This window comes from Nothoprocta perdicaria, unplaced genomic scaffold, assembly GCF_003342845.1.
Source record: "Nothoprocta perdicaria isolate Ctin4 unplaced genomic scaffold, notPer1 scaffold_64, whole genome shotgun sequence".
In the NCBI taxonomy this organism is placed as follows: Eukaryota; Metazoa; Chordata; class Aves; order Tinamiformes; family Tinamidae; genus Nothoprocta; species Nothoprocta perdicaria.
In genome coordinates, this window is record NW_020455910.1 from 2180752 (window position 1) to 2208450 (window position 27699).

The 27699-nt window shown below is 41.6% G+C and overlaps 1 protein-coding gene across 1 annotated transcript in view; it reads right to left on the minus strand.

Annotated features, from left to right (window-relative positions):
- Positions 1–875: 875 nt before the first annotated feature.
- The window catches only part of NIPAL2 (NIPA like domain containing 2), a 49317-nt gene continuing 22493 nt past the window's right edge, over positions 876–27699 (minus strand). Inside the window, exons 5-12 of the mRNA XM_026050010.1 lie at positions 19055–19114; positions 16957–17078; positions 11617–11713; positions 7289–7424; positions 4784–4872; positions 2990–3053; positions 1585–1679; positions 876–1251 (exon numbers count right to left, since the gene is read on the minus strand). Of these exons, the coding sequence (XP_025905795.1) occupies positions 1157–1251; positions 1585–1679; positions 2990–3053; positions 4784–4872; positions 7289–7424; positions 11617–11713; positions 16957–17078; positions 19055–19114 (758 nt within the window). The 3' untranslated portion in view covers positions 876–1156. The remainder of the gene's footprint in view (positions 1252–1584; positions 1680–2989; positions 3054–4783; positions 4873–7288; positions 7425–11616; positions 11714–16956; positions 17079–19054; positions 19115–27699) is intronic.

The window sequence follows — 27699 nt, forward strand, 5'->3', positions numbered from 1 at the left end:
GGATGCCCAGAGGGAATTTCTTACCAGAGGCTGGGATTGAGGCCCAGGGAGGCCTCGCTGCCTCCTGGACTGAAATCCAGCCATTGCTGCAGTTCCCGACACTATCAGCTCTTGGAACAAGTGCACAGAATTGACCTTTTTATGAAGAAAATGTTTCTTCATAGGCTGGTTTCTCCAGCCTTCCCTCATGCCGGAGTACCATCAATTTGGGAAGGCGGTGGGACTCGCCCCACATCCCCTGCTTTTCTCCTTAAAAGTATATTGCAAACCACCCCAAGGGAGGGAGCCTGGCTCCCCTCGTTTCCTCTGGAGGACTTTTCACTCTCCTCACTAAAAACTTCTTTCCCTGAAAACAGATGCTAAGCCTCAGGCTAGACTCTACTAACACTGCTTCTCCTCAGCACAGCCAAGTGCACGAGGCTCTTCTGGGAAGTTGGAAAACGTCAAGTACTGTTMCCAGTTCAGCTTTGGCTGAGCCGCTTCATCAGAGAGCACGTGTGCCTGTACCTGTGCTTACAAGGAAGGTGCTCTGCTCACACAAGGCTGCATCTCCTTCCAAGATAAGGAAATTACTCTGATGGGAAGCAAGAAGCAAGTCGGGATGTTCCCACTATCCATAAATTAAAATACATTGTGTATAAATGTTTGTGCATACCGTATACTTGCACAAAGTTTTTGACTGTCAAACAGAAAGGATCAGGTTTTTAAAGGCATTGCACATACAGCAGAATACTTGAAGTCACTTACRAAAATTCTCCTCATTACCCATCTTTGTCTTTAGGCATCTAAGCATGTCTAAGGGGGTTTCAAAAGCAAATTTTTAAAATTAACAAAGTTTTTAAAATTTTTGTTGTATGCCTGTTTGCATTTCTAGGCAATTAAAACTAAAAATAGCTCCAAATCATCACCAAGCAACATTTATAGCAAGAGAATGTTCAGTTTCATTAACACTTAAATAGTTCCTCTTAAAGCTTCCTTTGTCTTCATAACACACTTGGGACAGCCAGGGGATAAACTGAGCAGSACTAAATATTACTATAACACATTGACATACAGAAATACAATAAATACTTGAATATATCCAGAAAAATGGTGCTCCTGATCCTTGTCCCAGTGGTATTTCTCTTGTTAACTGGTAAGCATGCTGCTTTTTCTTTCAGCCTTTGGGTTTCCCCATGTCATCTTCATTATTCAAAGTGCCGTAACACAAATGGTGAGAATCTGGCTGTATTTTGCCTGTCACTTTTTGTCCTAAGGAATGAGGGTGAAGGAAGGGAAAAACAACAACTCTGTGAAAAACCTTAATAAAACAAATCCTCCACCAATCCATCATTTAAACATTCTTTGCTCCAATAATCATTGTTTTCACTTGACTGGTTGTAACAATAGCTTGGAAAAAGTATGAAAAATTCCTTTAAATTCTGTTGGGAACAGGAATAGAAATTAAGCGAACAGTATATTTATTAAATATGATTAAAGAACATTCCTGACTCAACTCTCCCAGGTCATCCTACTATCTCATAAATCACTTTTAAACAGAGACACAAGAGAAAAAAAACAAAACAAACAAAAACCCCTACTTACCAGGAATATTTCCGCAGTCAATATAAGGAATCTGTGAATGTTCCTCGTTTCTGTTTCTTGTAATTAAAAATACACCAAGAAAAGAAAGGAGACACCTGCAAAAAACAGTGACATAGTATAATTGGGAGCAGTAATTGAACATGGGATGAGGATTTCTTTCCACATTTCATTTTCAAGGACTTCCAAACCTGAACTGCTCAGCTTGTAAGAAACTTTTGCTCCTGACAGCTCTATAAATTCAACCCGGGCTCCCTGTCAACCTAGCTTTTGCCTCCTGAAGCTTTATTATCAGTACCAAGGGCTCTGCAAATAAAATTACACTTTCTGTGACATAGGAACAGCTGCCTGTGAGTGTGAGACCACAACATTTGAATCCTTGAGCACATCTTCACAGAGTGYCTGAACTAATGTTTTAGCACTTTCAATTTCATTAGCAACTCAGTCTTGTTATGGACAGTCAACATCTCTGTTGTTTTTCTCATTTGACTGTGTGTCTCAGGGGCAAGCTGAAAGCCAGGAGCAATGAGAAGCTGCTATGCTTGGATAAATCTGTGTGCTCTGTGTGGGACACACAGTCACTACTTCCTGCCTGACAAATACATGGATTGAATTTGCTCATCTCCATTTTCTGTTGCATTTTTTGCCATCAAACAACATACCAGTTCTGTGTGTCTACTGCAATCTGCCTTCTGGGGAAGATGTGTGTGGTTGTCAGCCTCATTTATTTGACAATGGTGGAAAGACACACAACCAAGAGTTCAGGGGAGACGCATTTAACTATCGCATCCTTGTTATCAAACAGCTTTCACCTGTCCCTTGAATTGTAGCTATGCTGGTGGCCAGCAGTGGATTTCTGCTCTTGCTTAGCTCTTCCTCAACCATTTGCCATTAGCAGCTTCATCACAGCTGAGCTTTGCAGCAGGCATGCTGTGTCTTCCTGAGCAAAAGGAGACGGGAGAGAGGTTTTTCCAGTACTGCCCTGCATGCAGGCAAGTGTCCACAGCCAACGGCAGCAGGGAACAGCTGGACCATGCAAGTGGAAGGTAACGTGGTGGGACATTTCTCGCAGTCATAAAAGTCTCCTCTATAACATGATCTTGGGAGGGGAGCAGTGATCTGCCCTTCCTGCTGGAGGAACACATGCTGCTGGGTTTTCATTCCATCATGAGATCAGTAGTTCATAAGTGTCTCACATTTTTACATATTTGGATTCCAAAACAGGCCTCCAAACCCCCATAGCTCTGATATTAATCTTTCCTTTAATGTTTTTTATCCTACTGTAATGGCTATTCCATAATACTTTAATAACAAGGCAGGTTTCTTCTTACTGAGAAACGAAGGCAGTCTGCAAAGCACTGTTGTTTCAATACAAGCTTTAGTGCAGATTTTCAGCCGATACACTTACCCGAGCAGAAACATGAACACACTCAGCAGAGCTGCACTTTGGAATTCCTGATAAAATATGACCCCTGGAATGTGACAGAAACAAGAATTGCAGATCTTGACTGGATTCCAAGTGATATGAATTACAGCTGGGAGGGTCAGGAGCAGTGTTATGCTCAAATGGAGCAAAAAAAAAAAAAATCCCAAATATGGTATTAATATACATTATGGGGGATTCATATTATATCTCCATATTCTATCAGATAGGCTTTCTCAGGATACTGTTTGGGCCTGAAGAAGATTTACTTTATCAGGCTGGTGTGCTTGCTGTTATTAACTGCACAGACACAGATGCTTTTTTTTTTTTTTTTTTCCTGCATTGTCAGCAACACAGATTTTATGCAGGTCAGGCTCAAGGTCTTGTTCACAGGCAGGGTCATACCAGTGTAGCCTACAAGTTCTTCAAGGATTTAGTTAAGCCACTCCAACAGGCCATCTTAACTCCAATTAAGATGAGGTTTTAGTTAAGAAGCAGTATCCCTGATATTTATACTAGGTTAAGGGCTGAGGCAGCCAAGTTTGCCAAATCTTTCTGGCTGAAGAGCTCACGAACTCTTTCTGGTCACCCCTTCTCTAGGAATTAGCACTTCTGCAGTGGTGGTGACAGAACCAGATGCGTATCTGGATCTCAGCTGCCCCAGTTCACAGCCAAATGCGTGAGCTTTAAACCACTGAGGAGCACAGTTTTACTTAGAAACACCACAGTGTGAACTGGAGCAGCTGAAGAGTAAATGTATCTTCAAAGACTGCAACTAGGAATGGGGGAGCCGCTAAAGAAGGTGCCTTCTGCGTGTACCCCAGCAAGATCCATCAGAGCTCGTTCTCCTGAGCCCTGCACTGGTTTAACTAACCTGGTGCAAATGCATATGTATCCAGTCTCAAAGCTATTAAGCTGTTCCTGAATAGTTACTTGATCTTTCTAGGAGGCAAAAAGCCAAATTCTCCATATGGTCCCAAGAATGCAACCCCCTCTTGGCCAGAGTCTCCTCTCAGTCAGAAAGTGTAGGTCTCTTCTGACACAGGTGCTGAGGCARTCTGTGCATGAGGCTAACTCCCCTTCTCATTAACGGCAGCTCTGCATGAGAAACTCCTGCACAGCAATGACAGGAAAGCCCCCAGTGTGTGTTAAAATGAGTCATAAATGTTATAACAACAGGATCATTTGGGCTCATTGCTGATACAGCATCTTAGTCCTCCTCCCTGGTCATGTTCTTACACTGTGCAGCATTTCCAAGATTTGCAGTTGCTCTTTAACAACACTGAGTTCAAAGTTCTCACCCAGAATGAAATGTTAAATGCTTAAAAGGACTTCAGAGTCATTTTATTTCCTTCACTTAACCTAGTATTCCGCCTTCTGAAACTGAATATACACTAACTACTATGAAACACAGCTGGTTGTCATTTGAGTAGTTTGCCAGGCTGTTAAAATTACTCTACCAGTTCGGATATGGAGAGGCTGGTGTACACATGGTAAATGCATTTACTGGATGTCAGTATGAGGATAGGACAAATGTAGGTATTTCCAGTAAGCCAGCAAGGCACGGTAAACTTTACTTATCAAAAGCTAGAGTTTGATTATTTTTTATTTTGCTTTAAAGGTTATGAACTTATTCATTATTCAGAACTTAAACACCTGTCAAATTAGAAAGTTGTTCTGGTGGAGACAAACATGACTGGTTTGTGTTCCTGTCAAAGGTGATAATCAAGCTTGATCCTTAGAAAATCATTCTGTAGAGACAAAAGGCCAGAAACAAACCTGAAATGATGGCACTGGTTGTGGAGAACACAAAATTAATGGGAACAACTGCTGTTATTTCATACAACTCCATGGCTTGATTCAAGAACCTGGAAGACATGAGTTACTGCACAGGAAGTTCTTTCCACTTCAAGAAAGTCTGTGCAAATTAATTTTGCAATTTAATGCAAGTTAAATAATAAGTCTAACTGTTTCTCACTACAATTTCAAACYACCCTGGACAAACAGATAATCATATTAAATTTGCCTATGAGTTTGACTCTGCAGAGTACAAACAGGACAGAAGGTTGGAGGGAATTCCTCTGTCCACAGGCTTTGAAAGTCCCTGTTGAAGGTTCACTGGAAAAAATGTTGTCTGCCACAGGTAAAGAAGGAGTGGGACAGTGTCACTGCCTATGTTCTGCATCAGTTATTTTTGGAAGTTGTGCTGCCTTCAAGCAGGCAGGGCAAGTTGCTCTAATTTAAACAGGCTGTACAAGGCTTTATATATATCCAGCATGGTTGGGCAGGGAGTCTTTGTAGGAGCAGTTCCACTTTGCTGGAGTCCACATTGCTGCCTTTGTGGTGCTGCTGCTCAAGCCAGCTTGGTTAAAATACACAGCGGTATGTTCATCCATGCAGTCCCACAGCAGTTTATGGGGGGCATAGTGTCCTGCCAGGAAAGCCTGGGAAGGTGGCTCCCATCCTGTGCTCCTTGGCCTGGAAGCTCTGTGTTGTGCTTCGCAGAAGGGCAAAACAAAACCTCACCAGGATCATTAGCAAGATACAGGACTACGTGATCATACTTTGCAAACAAGCCTGCAGACCACGATGTCGGTGAGCAGGTTGTGGAGCAGCCCTCATGGTCTGCATCAACCGATGAAAAATCCAATGAACCCACTTCTAAGGAGAACAGTTCTATCAGCCTCTACCCACGAGGTGATGAATCATGAGTGTGAACCCTGGGAGGCAGGAGCAGATACTGTGTTATCATTTCAAACAGAGAGAGAAAAATCCAGAGGCTGCGGAGTGTATTCAAAACCTATAAAAAGAACCATGTTTAAATGTTTCACTGGTACAATATAGCTGAACAGTAAAAATCCAAGCTTGGATCTGTTTTAGCCATTAAAGTAATTGCATGGTTATTTTAGCAACTGTTGAACAGTCTCCATGGTGCTTTAAAAATAAAGAAATCCTACATATCCACAGCATAGTCAGGATTTTGAAGTCATTGAAAACACCTCATTATTTTCTCCCATTTGCAACAAACTTGGTCACAGGGACTAAAACAGTGATACCAAAGCTCAGAATTGAATCCAGGAGGATGTTGCAGCATGGACTGCTCTGAGCAAACACATGACAGTTAAATAAAACAAAAGGGAAAACAAAAATAAAATGGAAAATCTAGACTGAAAGCACTGCCTCTTATAGAAAATGTGTCCAATGGAGGAGAGAGGAAAAGACACTGAGCTAGGGAATGAAGGTGGCACATTTCACTTATCCTCTAATTCTGATCRAAAGGAAAGAAAGGAAAGAAAGACTTGGCAATAAGGAGAGGTTAATTTGGGAGCTTCCTATTTACTAAAACTTTTATTTCCTATTTTAAATGGCCAGAGCTGTTCTTCCAGCGAAGACAAGCTGCATGTAAATCACTCTCTAATCTCTTGCAGGGGAGTTCCCGAGTCAGCCATGGAGAGTCACTGCATAATAACGCATGGACTTCCCGAGTCCACATGGGAATGATATGTTCTGCCACAAGAAAGCTGGGTTGGCTCCTCTACCGGAAAATAATCATGCAAGTAAACACTCCAGCTCACACTGGAGCAGTCTAGATGAGATTACTGAATGATGCTATCAGCACCTGAAGCGGAGGGACCGGCATGAAGGGAACGGCCTCTGCGTTCAGCTGCAAGCAATATTTTACCGTGCTGCCACCCGCAGCAATCTGCAAAGGCAGCATGAAACCATCACTTAACAGGCGAGAGGCCAGCAGGGAAACCACCCTGTCCCCTGCTCACCAAAAGTTAACTCTTTCCTAAAGAGATGGGGTAACAAAGCTCAGCAGTCAGGTTTAAAAGAAAGGGGGAGAAAGTGGTGGCCAACTCTCTTCTTCAGCCTGATGAGTGATATAAGTCAGGAAAAAAGAGGTGTGTAATGAGGGTATGTATGTGTGGCTGTTTGTGTGGATTATTCATCAGTGAAGGTTGTTAAAAGCAGCAGCCAAAAGCATCAGGAACATAAATTTCTTTTAAAAAGTTCAAAACCTGGCAAAGCTAAAAGTGATTTGGGAAAAACTGCATGTGAATTGATAATGAGAGGAGGTAGCACCTTGTGCAATTAATCAATTACAAACTGTGAAATAAAGTCTAAATAAACAACATAATCAACTGCAGGCAATTCATGCATCTGTCAAGGCTCTGTCAGGAATTTGTTGCATTTAGCTGTATTCTGAGTCAATAGCMGTATTGAACTACACTGACAGATAAATGGGTACAGAGGTTAGCAGATTAGTAGAAACTCACTTACTTGATTTGGAAAGCACAAGTAGCTGCCATTAAAATGCACATGATATAGAAAACAGGATAAGCAAGCTGCATTTTACCCTTCACAGAGTGTGTTATCATGCCGGCCACAGCCTTCACAGCAATGACTGTCAGCGAGGCTGAAAGGAAAAGGGAGATATTAGCAGGGCAGCATCCATAGCAAGTGCCTCGGAGTGAGGGAGAACGAGGTGCCAGGTTGCATCCAAAGGACTCTCTCATCTGAAGAGAGACTGGAGTAGAGTTTTGACGACTAAATCAAAACACATGAATTTATAAACCCTTGCTAAGCTACTGCCTAAGCTCAGAGTGACATTAACTCCATGTGTGCTTTATTGTTTCGCTTTGAAGTTCTTCTGTCAGTGAGGTCTGCAACCCTGCATCTACGCAGAAATTCCACACGTTCAGTAAAGTAGGTCAGGTTGAAGTCTATTTTATACGTAGGTCTCATAAAATCCTGCAAGATAGGACTAGGTGCATGTGTTTGTGTATGAGGGAGGTTGAACTGAGGAAAGAGCTGAATCCCTTTCCCACTTCTGGGCACATGCCTTAGACACTGAACTATCAGACTGAATGGGAAMTACAGCCTCTACATCTTCCAGACATGCTTTATTTAGCCCCAGCTGCTAATTTGGAGCCCATATTGTATTATCCAGGAGGGGGTCGGCGGCGTCTCGTTATCTGCTCAAAGCCACTGGACATCTCCTTCACAGCGTGTGATATTGTCAGCCTAAAGGTTTAAAATAACTCCCAATCCTCAGGATTTCTTTGCTGGGTAAGGAGCTGGTAAAGTCAGACAGAGTTGACCCTTCAGGTCCCATCAAAAGGCACCAGACTATCCCTGTGAGCTACAAACAGTCAAACCAACTAACACAGGGSTCTGCATTTCTTTCCAGGGGCCAAGTTTTTCATACCATGACTGGATTTTGCTAACAAACAGAATATTTAAGTAGTGCATTTTCACTCCATTTAGCTATTGCCTTTCTATTGCCAAAAAAATGAATCTTTTTTAAGAGAGCAGGCAAAGATTTTTCTATATGTTGCCAGTCCAGAGAAGTCTTGCAACACATCATTTAGAAAAGAGGCTGACAGCTCAACAATGAATCTAGTTCAAGTAGATTTTTTTGGGAGTGTGCTCTTGGTTTTTGAATCTAAGATAAATAGTTTGTGATTACTCAAGTAAAATGTAATAAATTCAAACAAAATAAAAATAATAAGAGTCAGAGTATAGAAATGACCTTAAAATAGGAGTAATTAATCATGAAGAACACAATCCYTAGCTGGGATCCACCTTCTTCAGAATTAAGGAGTGTTTGATTTTGGTTTTCTGAATCATGCTGGTATAGCTACAACATTCAGATTGGCAAGGAAATCTGTGCTTTCCAAAGGGGGATGGGAAAAAGGTGGGGGAAGAAGGAAGGATTCAGGTCTGGGGATTTGATTCCAAGCATTTTTCATGCAACTATTTCAGAAGTTCAGAGGGAGTTTAAGAACTGCATGATGCTCCCCTTCGCAGTCATGAAATATTGCTTTAGTGACCACCTTTGCTCATCRTCAGCATTTCATTTCTTGCCCCGTAATTGAAATAGGTGGAGTTGTTTAACAAAGCAGTACTCAAAGTAAGCARAATATGCCAAGTTCTGGACAGCAGTGGTGCTAATGATATGAGAAAAGCAAAACAAAACAAAATCTCAAAATGATTGAGAGTTGCACTGTAAGGTGGTGGAGTTACTGTCTTAAAATACTATTTACATGTAAAAAAGGGTATTTTGAACTGTGCATTTGAGAGCAAGGATTTCAAAAGAATGGTTTCTGATGATCGTGCAGTTTTCATCCCCTACAATTTTAATAAATCAGAAAAGAAAACATAAATTGTTTTGTATTCTGAAAAGCAAAATGTTCTTTTAGTTAAAGTAACCCTGGAACAGGTTTTTAAACCTACGCAATGGTTTTGCTATCTCTAATAGAATGACCTTCCCAAAGCTCATGTGACAAATGATGTCACTGTCCAGCTGTTGGAGCAGGAAACTCAGAAATCCCACTTTAATCTGAAATTTCTCCCTTGAATTTTTGATAACTCCCAGCACATGCATGAGGTAAGATAATTCTTACCAAGTCAACTTGCAGGCTTGTATTAAGCAAAATATTTGCAAATTTTATGATCAGTTCTGTATTTTCCTCATAATAAAAATAGATCTCGTTGTATCCAATGAAACACAAAAGCTGCATTCTCTTTAGAAAAGCTTTTCTACATTTAATTTATATCAGTATGAACCCTMTTCTAGGAGCTTATCAGTGCAAATGTCAGAAAAGGCAGAAATTGCCCTCCACGAGCTGTCAAAAGGAATTTTCTACACAGAGCCCCCAAACCTTGTCCACTGCTCCTGTACCAAGGGCTCTCTGAGGGCTGTTCATGTGTCAGATGATGGAGAGCAAAGCGCCTGGGCCTTCTCTCAGGCCTAGTGAACCAGAAAAGCTCCCCAAGAGTCTGCTCAGCAGAAGGGTCAGAGAGCAGAGGACTAAAGGTAGTTTTAGCTTAGGGGCTGCCAGGCAGCAGGATGGCTGCAGGCCTGGAGCTGACTACAGTTCTGGATTTCCTGCTCGAGGGCCATGTCAGTATTTCAAAAGTTCCCGTGAAGCAGAACTTGCTTGTTCGTGTCTTTTTTAACAGAGCAGAAATAATGGCACATCATTGCTGAAGCTGCATGTGCTCTACCAAGCCTCAGCAGCCACTAACTGAATTTGTGACTTTTGGGTTGATTTCAGCCTGACCACCAAATACAGTTGGTATCTGCTGGGGAATCTCAGGGCCTGGAGCACCCTGTGCACCCCTTTGCTCTTGGGGGTGTCCAGGCCCCAGGCTCCACAGGGAAACTCGCAGCCCAGCCTGTGCAGATGGAGGCTGAGCTCCCTCATAYTGTGGCTCTGCTGTAGAGTGGGGCAGCCCCCATGGCCAGTCCGTCCAAAACTGCAGCACTCAGTTATGAAAACCCATGTCGGTGCCTCTGGACCTCCCGCTATTCAGCAAGAGCCTGTAATTGCTTGGGAGCATCCAGCTGTTCCTGGTGACAGAGCCTTAAACTGGGATCAGTTCAAGTGAGCTCTCCCAAAGCTCTCAGCTTCCACGTGAGATCTGAGACCCTGGTTGAACTCACACATCCTACACTGTCCTGCAAACCATTTAGCTGCAAGACACTGAAGGCTCTTAAACCTCCGTCTCATGCGGGAAGTGTGGAAATCTCTCAAGGCTAATGTAGTGCTACAGATCCTAATGGTCCTGATGGCAGGGAATTTAAGTGATGAACTGTCCCAAAGTGGTAAATCTGTAAGTGCAAGCTTATCAACTGAGTGATAAACCAGACAAGAATCTGGTGAAATCCAACTAACAAATCATATTCAATTAAATCCAAATTGTGTAACTGGCAAACTCTGCTGAAACTCCACTTTATCAAAACTTTTCTGACCAGCTCCATCATAAACAAGTTTTCTAAGTTTTTGAAAGCTGATACATGTACCCACTGAACTCAGTGGAAAATGGATTGATATCAGTGGCATAGTTTTAGCCCCTTTCACCTCAATCATCAAATAAATATCGTCTCCCATGAGGGTTTCTGTGGAGAACTGTGAAGACAAAGATAGGAGAAGATGTGGAGTGGTAGCAAATTCATAATATATCCTGCAAGCAGTAGAACTTTACAGATAACCTCCTGCCTTTTTCCAAAACTGTTTCAAATCTGACTTTATTAGAAGCTGCCCTAGAAAATGATCTTCCCTGTTTCTCTGGATATTGCCTATTTTCTGACAGCAACATTAATCAGAACACAAACTTCAGTGGCCCTCTGAGTACTTGCTAGGCTTCTGAAATAGGTAATTCAAAGAAAAGTTTCCAGGTAGGCACACTGTAGCACTGTATATACTTACAGAGTGCCTACAAAGTCTTCACTTGCTCCGTTTTAAAGTCCTGATTTTCACCAATTTTGCTTTCCAAAAAACATATCGAACAGACTCAGTAATCTCAGTTGCAGTATCTAAACATAAAGTGTTATTTTAAAAGGCTTCAACAGAGTATTAATTTAAGCAAATCTGTAAAAAGAAACAGCCCTAGCAATATGCATAGAAACTGTGTTTAGGAACTGTTTTTTTTTTCTCTCTTTGAAAAGGGACCACAGTAAAATCATGTAATTTTTTTTTAAGGATTCTCCTTCAGGACACAGCTTCGAATGGCCAGATATGGACTGGCAGTGGGGGGGGACTGAATGACAAGGAATTATCAAGCAACAGACAGCAACATTAAAGTGAATAATATGTTCTTACCCAGTAGTGCTACCAGCATTAACAAAACTACAATGTGCTTCACAGCCTTTCTTTTGTAAAAATAAAGGAGAATGCAGAATGTGATTATTTCTATGATCTGGAAGTAAAAAGAAAGAAAGTTAGAGCTGTTCTGTAATAAATGCTTCATTCAAAGTCTTTGAGATGTYACATTCATCTACTCTGCTCTGTTCAAAGGAGTTTTATTCTATTAAGCATTTTGACTGAAAAGTAACGTTATCACTAGTCAGCGGAGTTTTCAAACAACTGTTCTCATATATCTTTTGTATTGTAGGATAAGTTAACTTTAAGCATTTATTCTTTCTTTACCCTGTGCTTTTGCTCATCTATTTTCTCACTGGTAGCATTAAGAATACATTTTTAATGTGTCAGCAAAGTTTCTTGTGTTTTCTAGAAATAATTCTTATAGAAACCCTATGTTGATAATAAATCCCTGCAGAGGGATGCACTTACCTGAGGGAATGGCCATCCCTCCCTTTAGTGACCGTTTCCCCAGCGCTCACCTCCRTGACACGCAAACTCACTTTTTGCCACCCTCTTTGCCCTTCTCCCTGGTTCTACCCAAAAAAATCTTTAACACTGGCTTTTAGTTCAAACCTGCTGCCACACATAATACGGAGAAGAGCATCTATTTCACGTGGTGGTTCTCAGATCACAGGCTACCTGTCAGAAGAGGACCTGGAAAAGCTCAGCGACGCACCAGCACACCGTGCCGCGGGACATCTGTGGTTGCTGAAGCAGCTTTACTTACCCTGCACACAGTCCAAATTTTCTCCCTCAATAACATCTGACAGCTCAGTGACTGACGGTTAAATTTGCAGAATTGCTATTAAAAACCTCCCTGCAGATTCCTTTAGTAACTCCTGCTTTCTGCCAGTGTGGTGCCGTTTCAACAGCAGTGGCTCAGCTAAAGCTCCCTGCTATTACTAGCTATGGAAATCACTGCCAGACCTCACTCTGGGCTGAAAACTGGACAAGTCCTGGGGAGTCTGCTAAGATGGCAAATTACAGCCCATCTCCAAACAAMTATTTGCTCTGCTCTCATTTATCTGAAGAGGTGACTGAGAGGGAAGAAGGTCTCCAGCCTCTCCTACTGCATGAGCCCTCAGGGCCCTCCTCATGTAAACTGGGACAGGGAGGGCAGCCAGGCACAGCTGTGGCTCTACGGCTGTATCTCCGCAGCTGCTCTCCATGCTCATCCCTGCAGCTGTGTCTGAGGCACGTTTGGACGGTGACGCCTGGGAGGTGGGAAGCCCAGGGCGTAAGGGCATGTCTCAGTGACCCTGCTCCAGCTGCAATCAGCACGGGGAGAGCCTGAGGACAACCTATGTGACAATATGACAGGAACACCACGGCACCTCCTTCCCCTGCAAACCGTGAAGGGGGTTGGCCTGAACACACAACTTCTGCGTGTTCTTCTGGGTTGGATCTTGCGCGTGTGACGTGCAACCACAGAAAGTCCAGGTGCGGACCCAGTCATGGCCAAAGCCATGAGGGCAAGGAGGCAGTGTCAGACCTGCAAAAGCCACCGAGCTTGGGCCCTCACCCTCCCTCCCACCTCAGCTGGTACCTGGGCTTCTGCATCCTCAGCATCTTGAAAGCACAGATATTCTCCCTCCTACCCAAAGCATAAGGCAGTAGCTCAAACCCGCCTTTACACCCACARAAAACAGCAAATGCAAGAGCCAAAAAAGCTTCTGCGAAGCCCAGGAGGCTGGTGAAAATGGGGATGTTGGAGATTACTGAGAGATGGTCAGAAGCCCAGCAGCTTCAGAGGCTGTGTGAAGAAAGAGAAGTTTGTGCATGTCAGGATATAATCAAATGGGGAAAATAAAGATGGAAAAGAAGATTGTGTTCATTACTGAATCTGTTTTTTTCTCTGTCTTTTACTAAAGAAATAAGTACTAGACAAAAAAAAAATCTCTCTTTTTGATTCCAACACCATGTTACTATTTTATGTTTTTTAATGCCACTCCACTCTTAGCCCAGCAATATCCATAAGGCAGCATTGGAATCAAAAAAGACCGGTGTATTTGTTGCACTGCTGCATTTCAAATGAAACAACGGGTCAGTTTTCACTAGTGGTTATATAACGAAACAGCCAGTTTCTCATTTTGGAGAAAGACCACACCAGGAAAACAGTCATCTGCCCAAGTCAGCTACTAAATTTCTCTGCCACACTAATGTTCCCTCAATTTAGTAGTGTTCAGAAATACTAGCAGAATATAATCGCGCTTTAATTATTTTTTGATTTACCTTCATAATTATCCTTTGTTCCCAAAGACAACCAAAAGGCAATTGCACCTTAGGGCATAAATTTGGCTTCTATATCACATTTCTCCAAAAATTCCCAAAGAAACCAATGATCACAAGAGTTAGAAAAGCATACTATTTTCTACAAACATGCCCTATATATATATTTATATATAAATTGATATTAAACAAATGCATTTATGGGCTAATCTTTGCAATCTGTTATCAAGTGTTGGTCTCATCTCTCTCCRTGATGACTTCCCTCCCCACCATGCTTGCAACCAGAGGTGAAAGCTGGGACACCACATGATAGAAAAGAGGCTTTTGCTCCAGTCTTGCACAGAGGAGCTGCAGCAGCTTCTCCAGGTTTATTCAACAGTGTAACAGTGAGTATGTCTAAATCGGGAAACWAGGTAGGAGTCATATTAGTAGTGGCAGATATGCACTGCTGGACCTGCAGAAATGCTACCTCATGCCAGCTCCTGCATGCTGCCTGCTCTGGCACGGCACCATGACCTCCAAGAGCAGAAGGGAGCACCAAGCACCACTAACCTCAACCAATGCACATTGCTACTGGTGCCTCTGGGCACCAGCCCTCCGTTGGTCTCCCTGTCCTTGGCTCTTCTCTTGCTAAAGAGCTATCACAAAACTCCACTGTAGTCTCTACTTAAAAGCAAATCAAACTGCAAAAAACAAACAAACAAACAAACAAACAAATATGCTTCTGAAAGGAAAGAGCCAAGCAAAACTGCCCAAGGAACAGCGAGAAGCCCCAGACTCTGGCTCTGGAAGGGGCAGGCAGGTCTGTGTGCCTGACTGAGGCCACTTCCTTGGGAAGCTGCTAAGAGCAGTGGTGCAGCCAGGGATGGGTGGTCCTGAGGACACACTTGTGGAGGAAGCKGATGCTTGGTTTTGATGGCTGGCATTTAACTTTACCCAGCTCTGCCAAGTCTCGCCCACCGAGCATGAAATTCAAACAACTAGCGCTCTCCTCACGCTGGCCAGCAGCCAAACTATTCTTCCCATATTTGTGGTGCCACAGTTCTCTGCCACTTGGTGACCCACCTGCAGGTCACCTTGAGTCACCAGGCAAGGGAGAGGCCGTGGCACTGAGCCACCCTAAAAGCAGAGCTCTAACGGCATCCCATGCGGAAGGGCATCCTCCTGGGGTGCTCAGCTTCTGCCTGCAGGACTGGGTCCCGAGCACTACCCAAAAAGGTGCTCGCTCTCAGCTGATAGCTGTGGCAGTGTTAATGCAAACACCGGGACGGAGAAGTGTTTAGATTAGCTCAGCTTCGTGTATTCTGTTTAGAAGAACTAAAGACCTGCTTGCAATTGTTTCTGCTGTTACAACTAGTCTGTACTGAAGTTTCTTCAAGCTCCAAGAGTTTTATATTCATGATGTTTTCCACGTTTCTAAGCATTACCAGAAGGCACCAGATCAAAATGCCACAGCCTCCCTCAACTGTTTTTGTAGGACATAACAGCATTACAGGGACCAATGAACCAGGAGCATTCTTCTAGGTCTTCCAGGCACTTGGATGGGAAAACAGAAATTCTCTGAACTTGATTTTGYAGAGATTAAATATTAACAACCCAGTGTTACTCTGTTTAGGGAAACCTAAGAACTTCATCTATAATTTATCCTCTATAGCGACTAAAACTGCACATAAGCAAAAGAGAAAAGGCAAGATAGGATAGTCATCCTTGCTCAGAYGTGATTAAGTTACTGCAAAAGCTCAGGAAGTGAGTCAAAGTTGCCTCCTGTGGGAAATTCAGGCTGTTTTTTTTTCGTAGACCTCCTCTGATGTCAGTGGAGTGCCACCTGGACATGGTTTATCACCCACACAGAGCACTTTGTACCATTGGGGATTCATCTTTCCCAGCAGACCTCACATCAGGGCTACTTTTAGAAAGTTGGACTGCATTATACTGCTGCACTGTCTCTTCTCTATATATATTTGTACTGGAAACTCTGCAGCTTCTGCTGTGCTTTTTATATCTCAGCAGCCAACCTGTGCTAGGCAATCCACRAACAAATATGAAGAGCTAGTACCCTGCCCAGAGAGTGTTTATAGTAGGTTTTGTCTTAACTTCCAGCAACCTGCCAGGCTAATCAGGCTGGTATCTCAGTCTTTTGTGTAGCTTTCCCTTCCCCTTCTTCTTTGGACATGAAGCTCAAAACAAATGAATCCAAGAAGCAAAAGGAACAAATCAATGTGTTAATGGCAACGGAGTCAACAAGACTTCCTGCATAGTAGCTCCCTCCATCCCTGCAGCCCATGTTGTAGATGCAGAATTGGGTACTGGCTGAGGCCAGGGAAAGCGAGGAGAAAGTCTAGGGGTTACCTACCACCTTCTTTTAGTCTCTCCGAGGAAGAGCAAAGCAGTTTTCCTAGGCATTCAACTGTGTTCTTATGACCTTTTCCAGAAATAAAGTCAAAGATGTCTTCTGGGAAAAGCAATTTTCCAGCAAAGTATTGGTTTTAAGAAAAAGTTTGAGAACTTCCCGCTTGAAAGAAAGCCTGGACATTAATAATGTAGGCAAAGTGAGGTACATCACTGGGGAAAAACAACATTTCTGAAGCTCATATACCGCATCTTCTATATTCAGCCGAAGGAACAAATTTTCAGCATTCTAGAGGGACAGGGAGAAATTCTTCCTACTCACTCTGGTCTTAATCATGATGCTAATTAAATGCATCAAAGAAGAAGGATGGGGTTTGAAGTTTGTATTATTTAGTCATTATTTAGTCATTATTTAGTCATTATTAGTCATTATTTAGTCATTATTTAGTCTTTCTCTGAAGTCCACTAAAAAATAAAATCTTTTCTTTCTCACCAATGCTGCAAAACTGTTACTTTCCTTTGAATCATAGCTTGGAAGGCATCTTTTGGCTTATCGAATTTTAAGCATGGGGACTTGGTGACCCAGGGACGTGCTGCTTCTCCTTTGAAAACCACACAGGGAGCAATTTATCTTCCAGAGCATATTTCAGACTCCAATTCATGATGTTGCAAGATGCCCAGTTATTCTGCTTTAAGAAGAACCCTCCTCTATATACTCACCGCATATATCACAAAAGGCCAGCTCACTAAGTAATTCTGTACTTTCTTTGCTGTGATTTCTTGGGGTACACTTGGAGTGAAAGTCACCAACAGGTATGTTCCTGTTACTGCCAGTGTTCCTCCTTTAAAGAAAAGACACGTTACTTTGGTAATAGRCATAATCACAGTTGTCTTTGTTTCCCAACTCATCTGGAAATAGCTTATAGCAGAAAGTTTTAGGCCATTTCATCAGATCTGGATTTAGGAAGTTGTATTCTTACCTAGCATGATTTTTAATAAACACTCAAAGGATTCTGGAAATAGGAAAAAAAAAATCAGGAACTACTTGTGAATTAGAGCTCCAGCTGGGCAATGCACTTCCAGATAAGCTCAATTCTAACTCCAAGTGCATGACAAAAGAGAATTAATCCTCCGTATTTCTCATAGTCACAAAGCAGATCACATCTCATCCTAAACTGAAAGGACAAGTTGTTTATTGAGGCAGACAGCTAGATCCTTAAACCGGGGAAATAAACGCAGCTCTTCTGAAGTCAGTGTGACCACAGAGATCCACACCAGCTATGGACCTGCCCTGGAAACTTTAAGTGTAACAGATCCAGTCCAATGCTTGTGTGAAGCTGTCACGAAGCCAGCATTTTGGCCACTCCCTGCTGTATTTGCAGACCTATGAACTGTTTCATAAAAGGTTGAGTTACAAGAGACTGTTCAGCCTTCAGGTTGCCGGGCCCCTTTTCAAGGTCAAACTTGCCTTATTGTGCTTTTAATAAAAATCTGGAAGTTCTGCCTTGTGGACAGCCAGCTGACAAACACAGATGTTCACGGAGGTATCTAGATACAAGTGAGCCGATCATGAGCTCATAAGCTGCACTGGATTAAGGAAGATATTAGCTAATCAATTTTTTTTTTCAAGTAATCTTTAAAAATTCTTGGCAAAGCCGTGTATCGGTATGGAATACAAGGYTTAGGAATACAAAACAAAGCACATCCGGAGGACTTTGCTGGCACTGCTATCGCCCACGGTTCCTTTGGAAAAGCAAAACTGTTCTATATTTATGTGCTTGCAAAAACATCACCATATTTCCCATTATACAGCTCATTCCTATGGAATGTAGCAACATTTTTAATCCTCCTCGCAAAGTCTAACTCACAGAAATAAAATAAATCAGTGCTGAAGACTACTTAAAGCAACCCAAAATATAAGACCGTAAGGGAAACATGATCAGTTGGGGGGGAGGGAGAGGAGGAGGGRCAGATTTTGAACTTAGCAGTTGAGCTGGCAAACTTGGATCCCAAACCTAAATAAATATTATATAGTATTCCTTAGTATTCCTGGAACAATACTGAACAGATCATTCCAAAGCATTCATGAGAACAGCTGGAATGGCCTTATTATAGTATCAACAATCAAGGCTAGTAATGGTAGGAACCTCACAGTAACAGCAGGCAGCCCACAGCAACATCAGGTTCACCATCCCAGCTGAGACAGCTTGGGGTAAAGTCCAAACCCTGAAACCTGCTTGTCTTTCACTATTAGTATGTTCAAGCAGGGCAGTTTTGATATGCAACAAAAATCTTGGATGCAGACTAAAAGCTGACATGCTTTTACAGAAAAGACTACTTCCCAAAAAAAAAAAAAATTGGTAACATGATTATTTGTTCTTTGAAATGGCAAAATTAGTACCAACAGGGAAGCTGTTATTTTTAATTGAGCTTCAATTTTTGTGCAATATCATGTAGAAAGAAGAAAAATCTCCTGAGTGAATAATGCAAAGGTCCTATTGTTTTTATTAAAATTTCCTTGTACTCATAAAGAGAATAGTAAATACATCCCCAGAGACAAAAATAGACAATGAAAATAAATCTGAGCAATAAGGACACACAAAGAATGAGTTACAGTTATAAGAGAGGAGGACTTGAGTGTGCAGACTTCATACGTATTGCAATTTTTCCTCATTTTGTCACTTCCTCCCAATTTTGCAAGTATCAGCCTCAAAGCACTTGCTCAGGGAAGTGGGAGTGTGAAGGTGTGGGGCGGCTGCATGAGAGCTCCAGCTTGCTAAGCATATGGCAGGACACATATTAGCAAACGCTTACTTACCCAATATATCAGCAGTCCTCATCGTCTCCTTTAGGAAGAGGCTAGAAATAAATGCACTACCTAGAAGGGAGATACAAAGATGTCTTTCATATTTGATAGAATATCAAGCGCTATAGCAAAAAGCTGATTTGGGCAAAGCATACATATGTCTCATGGCTGCTGCTGTCATGTTATCCCGTGGTACAAGAAGCCAGGAGTCCATCCTGGCAACCAACCTACTCTCAGGTTTTAAAGCATCTTATTTGCACCCAATAGGCTCTTAATTGCCTGTTACCCACTTGGACACTGATTTAACTGACCTGATTTTTCATATGTGAAAATTCTAGGAAACTTGGAAACTGCTTAGCACTATGGTTCCACTCTCCATTTTTTTGTGAACTCAACTATATGGACTTCACAGAATGGCTGAAGTTGGAAGGGACCTCTAGAGATCATCTAGTCCAGCCCCCCTGCTGTAGCAGGAACCCTAAAACATGTGGCACGGGGTCGCATCCAGGCAGTGTTTGAAGAYCTCCAGAGAAGGACACTTCACAACCTCTAGATCAAGGCAAATCGCCTTGCAGAGGGGTAAAATTCTGCTTTCTTTGGTATTAGAGGCTTAGAAGTAAAGCAACAGATGAACAGCCCAGAGGAGAACAGCTGCTGCAAAAGCACCATAGTTAGTACAAATTAAGACTGGTCATGTTATYTGCAAAAGATGGAGGAGGTCTCATGCACTGTCGTTGTAGCACTGCTCACAGCTTTCTAGAGTGACTTGTGAGGAAGAAATAAAATGCAAGTAAGCACTAGAAATAATCTCGTATTTCCAATCTGTCAGTTCTTTTGCTTGTCCAGCCCTCATACTGACCCTTGTGCCTCCTCCTAGCCCTGTCTCAYCTGGAAATGCAGCAGTGCGTGAGCAGAAGTAGTGATTAAGAGGGTATTTCTGGTGAGCAACTCAGTGTGGACATGTGCTGAAGAGGAAAGAAAGGGGTTGAAGTGATGAAGATGAATGAGACTGTTGGTCAGCCAGGAGAGAAGCCTCTACTCGAGTTTGCATTAGAGCATCTACCTTGAAGGAGATGAGATCAAGAGCCTGAAATTCTCCATTGTGCAAGAAGTGATGGAAGTGCATCAGTAATGCTAGATCCATTTGGAAACATTCAAGACCTTCTCTGACCCAGAGGGATAGTGAAGRGACACACTGAACCTAAATCCCAGGCTGGTGTTACAAGCTATCTGTTCCTGCCTAGAGCACGAGCTTCTCAGTTTATTCTTTAAACAGCAACTTAAACTTTTTTTGTGGCTGTCCTTGTYTAGCATCTCTGTTATTCTGATGGAAAAGTTAATTTGTGATTAGCTAGTAGGTGTATCCTAGATAAATCAAAACAGGATCATATCAAGACATAAACAGAAAYCTGGAATTCAGCATCCTGTCTGTGTTGCCCAGTCAACAGAAAATCAGACATAGTGGAAATCATAAATTTAAACTGTATGATGAGTAATGGAGATCTATCCAAATGAATATAAGTAATTGAAAAAGCCTCACTGAAAGCAAGCTGCTTAAGTTGCATGGTTTTCCTTTTATATATTTTCTTACACAATGTTGCAGTGATAACAACTGAGGAAAAGACACTGGTATCCAGGCAACACTGGTACAACCAGAGCTGCTTAACTTTAGAAAAGAGAGAGGATAAAAACCAGGAAAGGAGCAGCAGGCACCCTAGTAAAATCAGGAATGAATTACTGCTCTGTCCCCCTACAACTGTAGCTCTCAAAAGCCATCTCAGACCACCCAGCCAGGCAGTCACCATAATGAGAACGACTTGTAGCTTAATGAATGGAGGCCTCAGCAATTTTTATTTTTTTGAGTCCATGCTCTTGTCATCTGTGTTAATAAATACACTAAAACGAATATGAGAAGAATGCAAGACTTGACTCTGCTAAGTGCTGAGCATCTCCTSGAAAGGTCTGGCTGCCTTCTCCTCTGATGACCTGACAGAGATGTGAAAGACATCGGTGTCTTCTGGGAGACAATAATGGAGTTTGGTCAGTGACCATTCAGCTCACAAAAACAAGATTTCACACAGCTGTTTCCATTGGCTTCATGTGGGCTTCTCACACTCAACGGTCCCAGTTTATTACAAATTTTATACCAATAACAGTGAGTTCCCATCTTACCAAATCTTAGATATCCTCAGCAGAGTACCTGTGCCTGAGCGTGTTGTCAGGACTCTCAGGGTGYCCATGTGGGATGAGGTGAGTTACACCCCTAATTCTACTGCCTAGCTCTTGCAAGCTGATAAGGCAATCTAAGGATCCAACCTCTGAAGAYAGCAGTAGTCACAGTAGGGCCACAGCATGTCCAGAATGCATCCATGTAAGGAAAATTGTCATTCAGTCTGYCATCCACTTTAATAATACATTCAAATATGGCAAGCCCTTTCTCCAGAGATGGCTGGTAATGCACAAGGGATCAGGAGCTTAACAGAAAATATGCATAATTAATGCTCTTTATGATGTGTAATATGTAGAACAGTTTAAAAATAGAATGGTTTTAAGAACACATATTAGGGCCATCTGGGAGAAAGGGAGGAATTGGCAGAAACTGAAATAGGAGGGGAAGTGCAACACAAAGGGAGGAGACTAAAACCAGTGAGAGACTTTGAACAGAAAAGGTAACTGTCCCTGTGGATAAACCACCAAGACTTCACATCTGTGGAAGTGAAGAGTAAATTAGGAGCAGTAGAGCTGAGCAAAAGCACACAGAACAGTTACAGAGAACTGAGAGGGAACTTGCCCTGCAGCCTGGCAAAGACTGGCAACACCCTCAGGACTAAATTTTTAGCAAGTACTGTAGCACAACCAAGATAACACCTTGTTATTATACATGGCCTACATTTTGATTTTTACTTATAACTCTCTGCCTTTAAGCTTTGTAATTTTGACTTTTAAATCATCTTTTATGCTCACCAATTTGCCTGAGTAAGAGTCAGCCTGACCCTGGGCAAATGAGAGGAGCTAAGGGCAGATGATGTTCATATAGAGGGTAGCTCTCTAGAAGGCTTGGGCTGGAGGAGAAGGGGAATAAAGGGAGCCCCAGGAGTGCAGGTGGGTGCAAGCAAGCACTCACTTTGCCACCTGCAGGTCTGGCATTTTCCACAGTCTGTGAAGAGAGACAGCAGGGAACAAAATGGAGAGAAATATGACTCCCTCATAGCTGCTCTGCCCCACTTCCTAATACTCTTTAGAGCTCCATCCTACAGTCTCAGGTGTGTTTTGTTGCTTAAGACATTAACCCCTGCAGAAAAGGCAGTTTAAACCAATATGCTAGATGACAAAAACTTCTCCCTGCAGTTCTTCTGTGGTGTGGTGACCTCTGCGCATTGGGCCAAGTGTGYGTTAAGGGCCTCCTGAGGTTCCTTCAAGCCTATGATCTGCTGAACCCTTGGCAGAAGAGTAAGGGGGCAGCCAGTGACCACTGCTCAGCACACCAGATGTACGAGTCAGAGCTCTTCCTAAGTCCCTGATTCAGCTCCTAAAAGCAGCCGTGTCAAAATGCTCGTGCTCTGCTCCCCAGACCTTCCACAACTTCCCTACACCTTCCATCACTGCTCAGCTGAGGTGCTCCCATCTCCCCAGCACTTTGCCTCAACACAGGATCTTCCTACCCTTGCCCTTTGCTCTAACCAGCTCCTTCCTCACCTGACTGAAGCAGCCTGTATCTATCTTCCTTCCACCAGCTCCAAATTTCCCCTTCCCCATGCCAGGATCCTCTCATTCCCCGTCTGCCATGGGAGCCGCATGCATCCTTCTCCTCCACCTACTGATGTGGAAAATAAACCAGTGAACATTATGTTCAATTCTATGGGTGAACAGACAGAGGAAGGAGGCAAATTGCTTGGCTGAAAGGTATTAACATGCCTTTGTAAATGTTCACGAGTTTGCCTGTTTCTTTTTAAAAAGCTGTAGGCAGTTTTGGAGATTGAGATCCGCCCAAGTGAGAAATTTTCTCTGATTATTTTTTAATTGGTCAGCAATAGAATTCAAAAATACAGTAATCCAGAAAATATTGTGTCAAAGTGTAAGTTCTCAGGAGCTTGGCAATAAAACCAGCAATTTATAATTGTCTTAAAATCTTGGTGGTTTTGAGTTTGGGAGTACCACACATGCACAACTCCGTGTCTGAGCTGTTAGCCCACATGTCACTGAGGCAAGGACAGCATTCCAGTTTGTGGGAGAMGGCTTGTACACTCTCAGAACATTTTTAGCTTTTTAACTAATTATTAAAGTAAAACTTTTAAAAACCGGCACAGATCCAACTCCTACTGAAACCCTGCTCTAACAAAAGAGGGGCAGAACATCTTCCGAGACAAGTATTGAACTGAGTACTGAACCAAGCCTGGACAAATGAGGATTGCATAAATTAAAACACATCCTAAAGCAATCTTTATATTCATTTTTCATCTTGATTGCATGATAATACCAACACCCACACGGTAAGAAGTCTGTAAAATAGCTCTATCTGTATATTCCTTTCCTGAAGGCTCATGAAACTCTTCATCTGGAAATACAGAATCAATATTTCAAATGAAAACTCTTATGACCTGGTGCATTATTGAACTATGATAAATAAAATCTTTTGGGTAGAAAATGAAAAAAAATCAGTTTATTTGCAGCTTAATTTTTTTTTTGTTGAAACAACCTTGTCTTCTCATGCTTTAACATAAAGCAGGCTGTTTTGTATTCATTAGCTCTCTATTACGGCAGCACATGAATTCCAATTTTAACAGAAAGAAATGGTAGAAAGTGTTCTTTTTCCGCATGATATACAATTAAGTGCTTCACAAGGGAGGGCTGTAATGGTGATACATATAGCTTTGTCAGAGGCTGGATCTCCTAGGAGAGTGATAGTGTGCGATTATCTCCATATGTAGGTTTTCTCTAGCACAAATAGAAGCAATGGATTGTAGAAAATGTGTATTTTCCCACTAGGAGACAGAATGGTCAGATCCCAACTCACAAAACAACTCATCTGCCTCCTAGACATGAAATCTGCAGTTAGGCTTGTTTCATGCTTATTTTTCTAGGAAAGAAGTAATATAGAACAAYAGAAATTAAAGATAGAAAGTACCTATTAAAATACTGATCCTTAGAGGATATTTTCTAAATTTTGCCCAATCCTGCATCAGGAGACTCAAATAACAAAGTGTCCGTCAATTATTTTTCCTACAAAAAGTTATTTCATAAATAAGTTCATGTTATTTTAAACTTGTTTTCCTGATCCTCAGTCTATTTATGAATCTCATCTCTTTATTTTTATTTTCCTTGTCAGGCACTACCCTAAATAAATCCGCTACAATTTATGTTCATAGCCTTCAATATTAACTTTTTCCTTTTCCTCTTTTCAACTCTTAGGATTAGGATCTTCACTGTTTTAAATCTGTATTAAAATTTTTAGCTCCTCATAAATGCTCACAGACTACTTTTGCTGCTTCTGGCAAGTCCACTAAAGTGGCACAAAATGAAGATTTGCCTCAAACATTTATTGCATTAAGCCGAATTGAGTAGTAACAAAGTTAAGATCATGGCAATTAGGTAAAGGCATTTAAAATCACACATAATTTGTGTCCATTTCACTAAGGCTGTCCATGAAATACGGAAGAAGGTTTCCTAGTCATTATTTGAAGACTTTTGTTTAATGTTTCTACTGCTATCAGTTTGTGCAATAAAAAACACTTTGAATCAAAACCCTAATGCTGTTTTACACAATTCAAGGAGCTGCCTCTAATATACGAAGCTTAACCTATCTGATTTTGAACTAAGCCTGTTAAGGAGTGCTAAAACAGTAAGGATACGACAAGCAACCTGCTGCTGTGGAAGGGCACATCTTAAAAAGTCACCCGATAAAGAAGCAGTTATATGTYCAGTTATATATATGCTCAGTTATATCCTGCCTCTCAGTCGGGAAGGTCTGGAGAGAAGGTGGTGAGGCAGTTCATGGGATTGCTGCAGCCCAAATGCACAGTRAGCCTGAGCACAGATTTTGGAGAGAAGCTCTTCCTGGGGAAGTATCAGTATCCCCCCACTACAGGAGATCAGGAGGCTGGTACATTAAGAGCGGGACTGGAAGAAAAGGCTGAAATGATGGGGTGACTGGTCATGCTAAATTGTTGTTTAGCAGAAGAGATGGGGTGAAAAATTAAAAACAAAATCTCCAAGCAGGCAAAGGACTATTAAGCACATTCAGAAGGAAAGGAGTTTTCAGAGTGAAGCAATTTATTGCCCCACAACTATTTAGAAGAAATATATAGAAATGCAAAGGGATCTCAGTATTGTCAATCTAAGTGAGTTAAGTGTAAAATAGCTCTCTCTGGAATAATGTAAACTGTGTAAGAAGTGATACCACTCTCTGATACCACTAGCCTCTCTTTGACTTCCTCTTCAACTAATTTCTGCAAGCAGACGTAGGACAACGAGGGAAAAAACATGCAAGTCTAAAATTACCCCAGCAACATGTAAAACATGACTTTTAATTTTAAAATATAAAAAGCTTTTTATGATCACATCAAACATGTATTACTCCTCCATTTTTTAAATTAAAAATTTACTAATTTCTCCTCTTGGAGAAAACAATCACTGTCTTCTCAAACTATTTAAAACCCTGAACAGATGTAGAGCTTGTATCATTGCAACCACACACAGAAATACTTCCACAGTGTAAAAAGAAAAAAAATATAGCCTTCATAGCTAAATTCTAAGAAAAAAAGGCTTCTGGTATAGTGCCAATTTATGGTCTGTGGTGATGGATTCTTTCTAAAACATCCATCACAAGTACCCAGCTCAATAGAATGAGGCACATTTTTTTTTACTATTTAATTGATACCATGTTAAATGCAAAATTCTGTTGGACTGCAGTTAAATGTGGTAGCAGAGCTTAATAGATGCTGGCTCCATCTATTTTAGGACTCAGGGATGCTTCCCAACTAGGAGGTCTGATGATTCATGGTGGGTAGAGTCCAGATCCGTTCTGGGATAAAACTCAAGTGTTCTTCATCCTCTCCCTACACTATAGTTTCCAAGCAAAGGAAAGTTTCCATGCAGWCCCAAAAACCAGTCACAGAGAGGTTCAGAAAGATTAGTGGGCACAGTGGAGATCTCCCCCACTGTACAGCTATGAGGTGCTGAGTACCCAATGTAAAAAGCTGATTCATCACCTATAGTCTCAAAGAGCAAAACATCATTACTTATCATACTTCATGAGCATGAAGTTGGCATGAAGTYTGGAAAAAAAGTAAGAAAGGCGGAATCAAGATTCAGATATACATTTGGAGTTTGTTATCAAACTCTTCTTTTTTTTTTCATTTTAAAGTTTAACTTATGAAAAGTTGGTCATTCAACAATACTTCAAACTAACAGTCAACCAGAATATGCAAATCCCATCCTCTGCCACCTAAAAGAGATCACACCTTAATGAGAAAAAAAAACTCTTTCCCTTTGGAATCAGAAGACCTGCTGCCTAAGCTATCAATTGCAAAGCTGTTAGCAGATGCATATATATGTCTGCCTTGGTCAATTTGTCACTGCCCAAAATGATAAAGGGTTCTAAAATTAAGAGGATGCTCTCTCTCTGGCTGTAATTTCAGAAAACAGAAAAGTATCTAGGAGTAGAAAGTGTTACCAAAACAGTGCTGTATTTGGCTGTCTACATCACTTTTTTACTTTATCTTCCTTAAGGGAATGTTTGCTAGACTAAATACAATTTCAGATATTTCTATTGTTTGGGCTATGAAAGGGATACTGTCAGCTGATATATGGGAATGGACTATAAGTTATTAAAGTGCTTTCTGGGGTCTTCCAGGATAAGCATTTTGGTTCAGCTAAAAAATAAAAAAAAAGTGAGTAGGAGTTTTGATAAAATATAACACTTGTGAAAATGGTTTATTGATATTTAATAGGGGTAAGGGGAAATAGAGAACAGAAGAAACAGATGCAACATTTCTTCATATATTGCAATTACAGGGAAGAAAGAATCTGCCAAGATAAAAATCAACCCTAAATATGACCTGTTCCTTGCAGCAGTTTAATAAYCAATGGGGTTTTTTTTCCCATCTCACTATTTGTTTTATTCCTTCTTGCCAGCTTTATGTATTTGCATTTTATTCAGTGGAGGGAACAAATTAGATTGGTCAATGTCCCCARTATTCAGAAACATATGGAAATATCTGAAATTGACAGAGAAATCTCTATCAAAATTACATTGGGATATATCATGTCCAATTTACATTTTAATCTCAGGTAATATCTTGTTTTTTTTTCATTTAGAAACCCTTCTTAGGATAGTGAAMTACTACAGTAGCTCTGAAAGTCCTTAAAATTATGTAATAATTTAACATTATGGGCTGGAATATATTGCCTGCACTTTCCCAACTCCCTCCTTCTATATTGCACCCATACATGGTTGACTGCCTCCTTCCAATCCACAGGGAAGAAAATTCCTTTTTCCTCTTCTCCCATGTATCACTAACCTTATGCTACTGCAAATATGAAACTGGCAGCTAGAGGCAGACTAGGACATGCTATTGCTCACTGTTACAGGCCGGTGAGCCTCACCTCCATCCCCGGGAAAGTGATGGAGCAGCTCATCCTGGCTGCTCTCTCCAGAC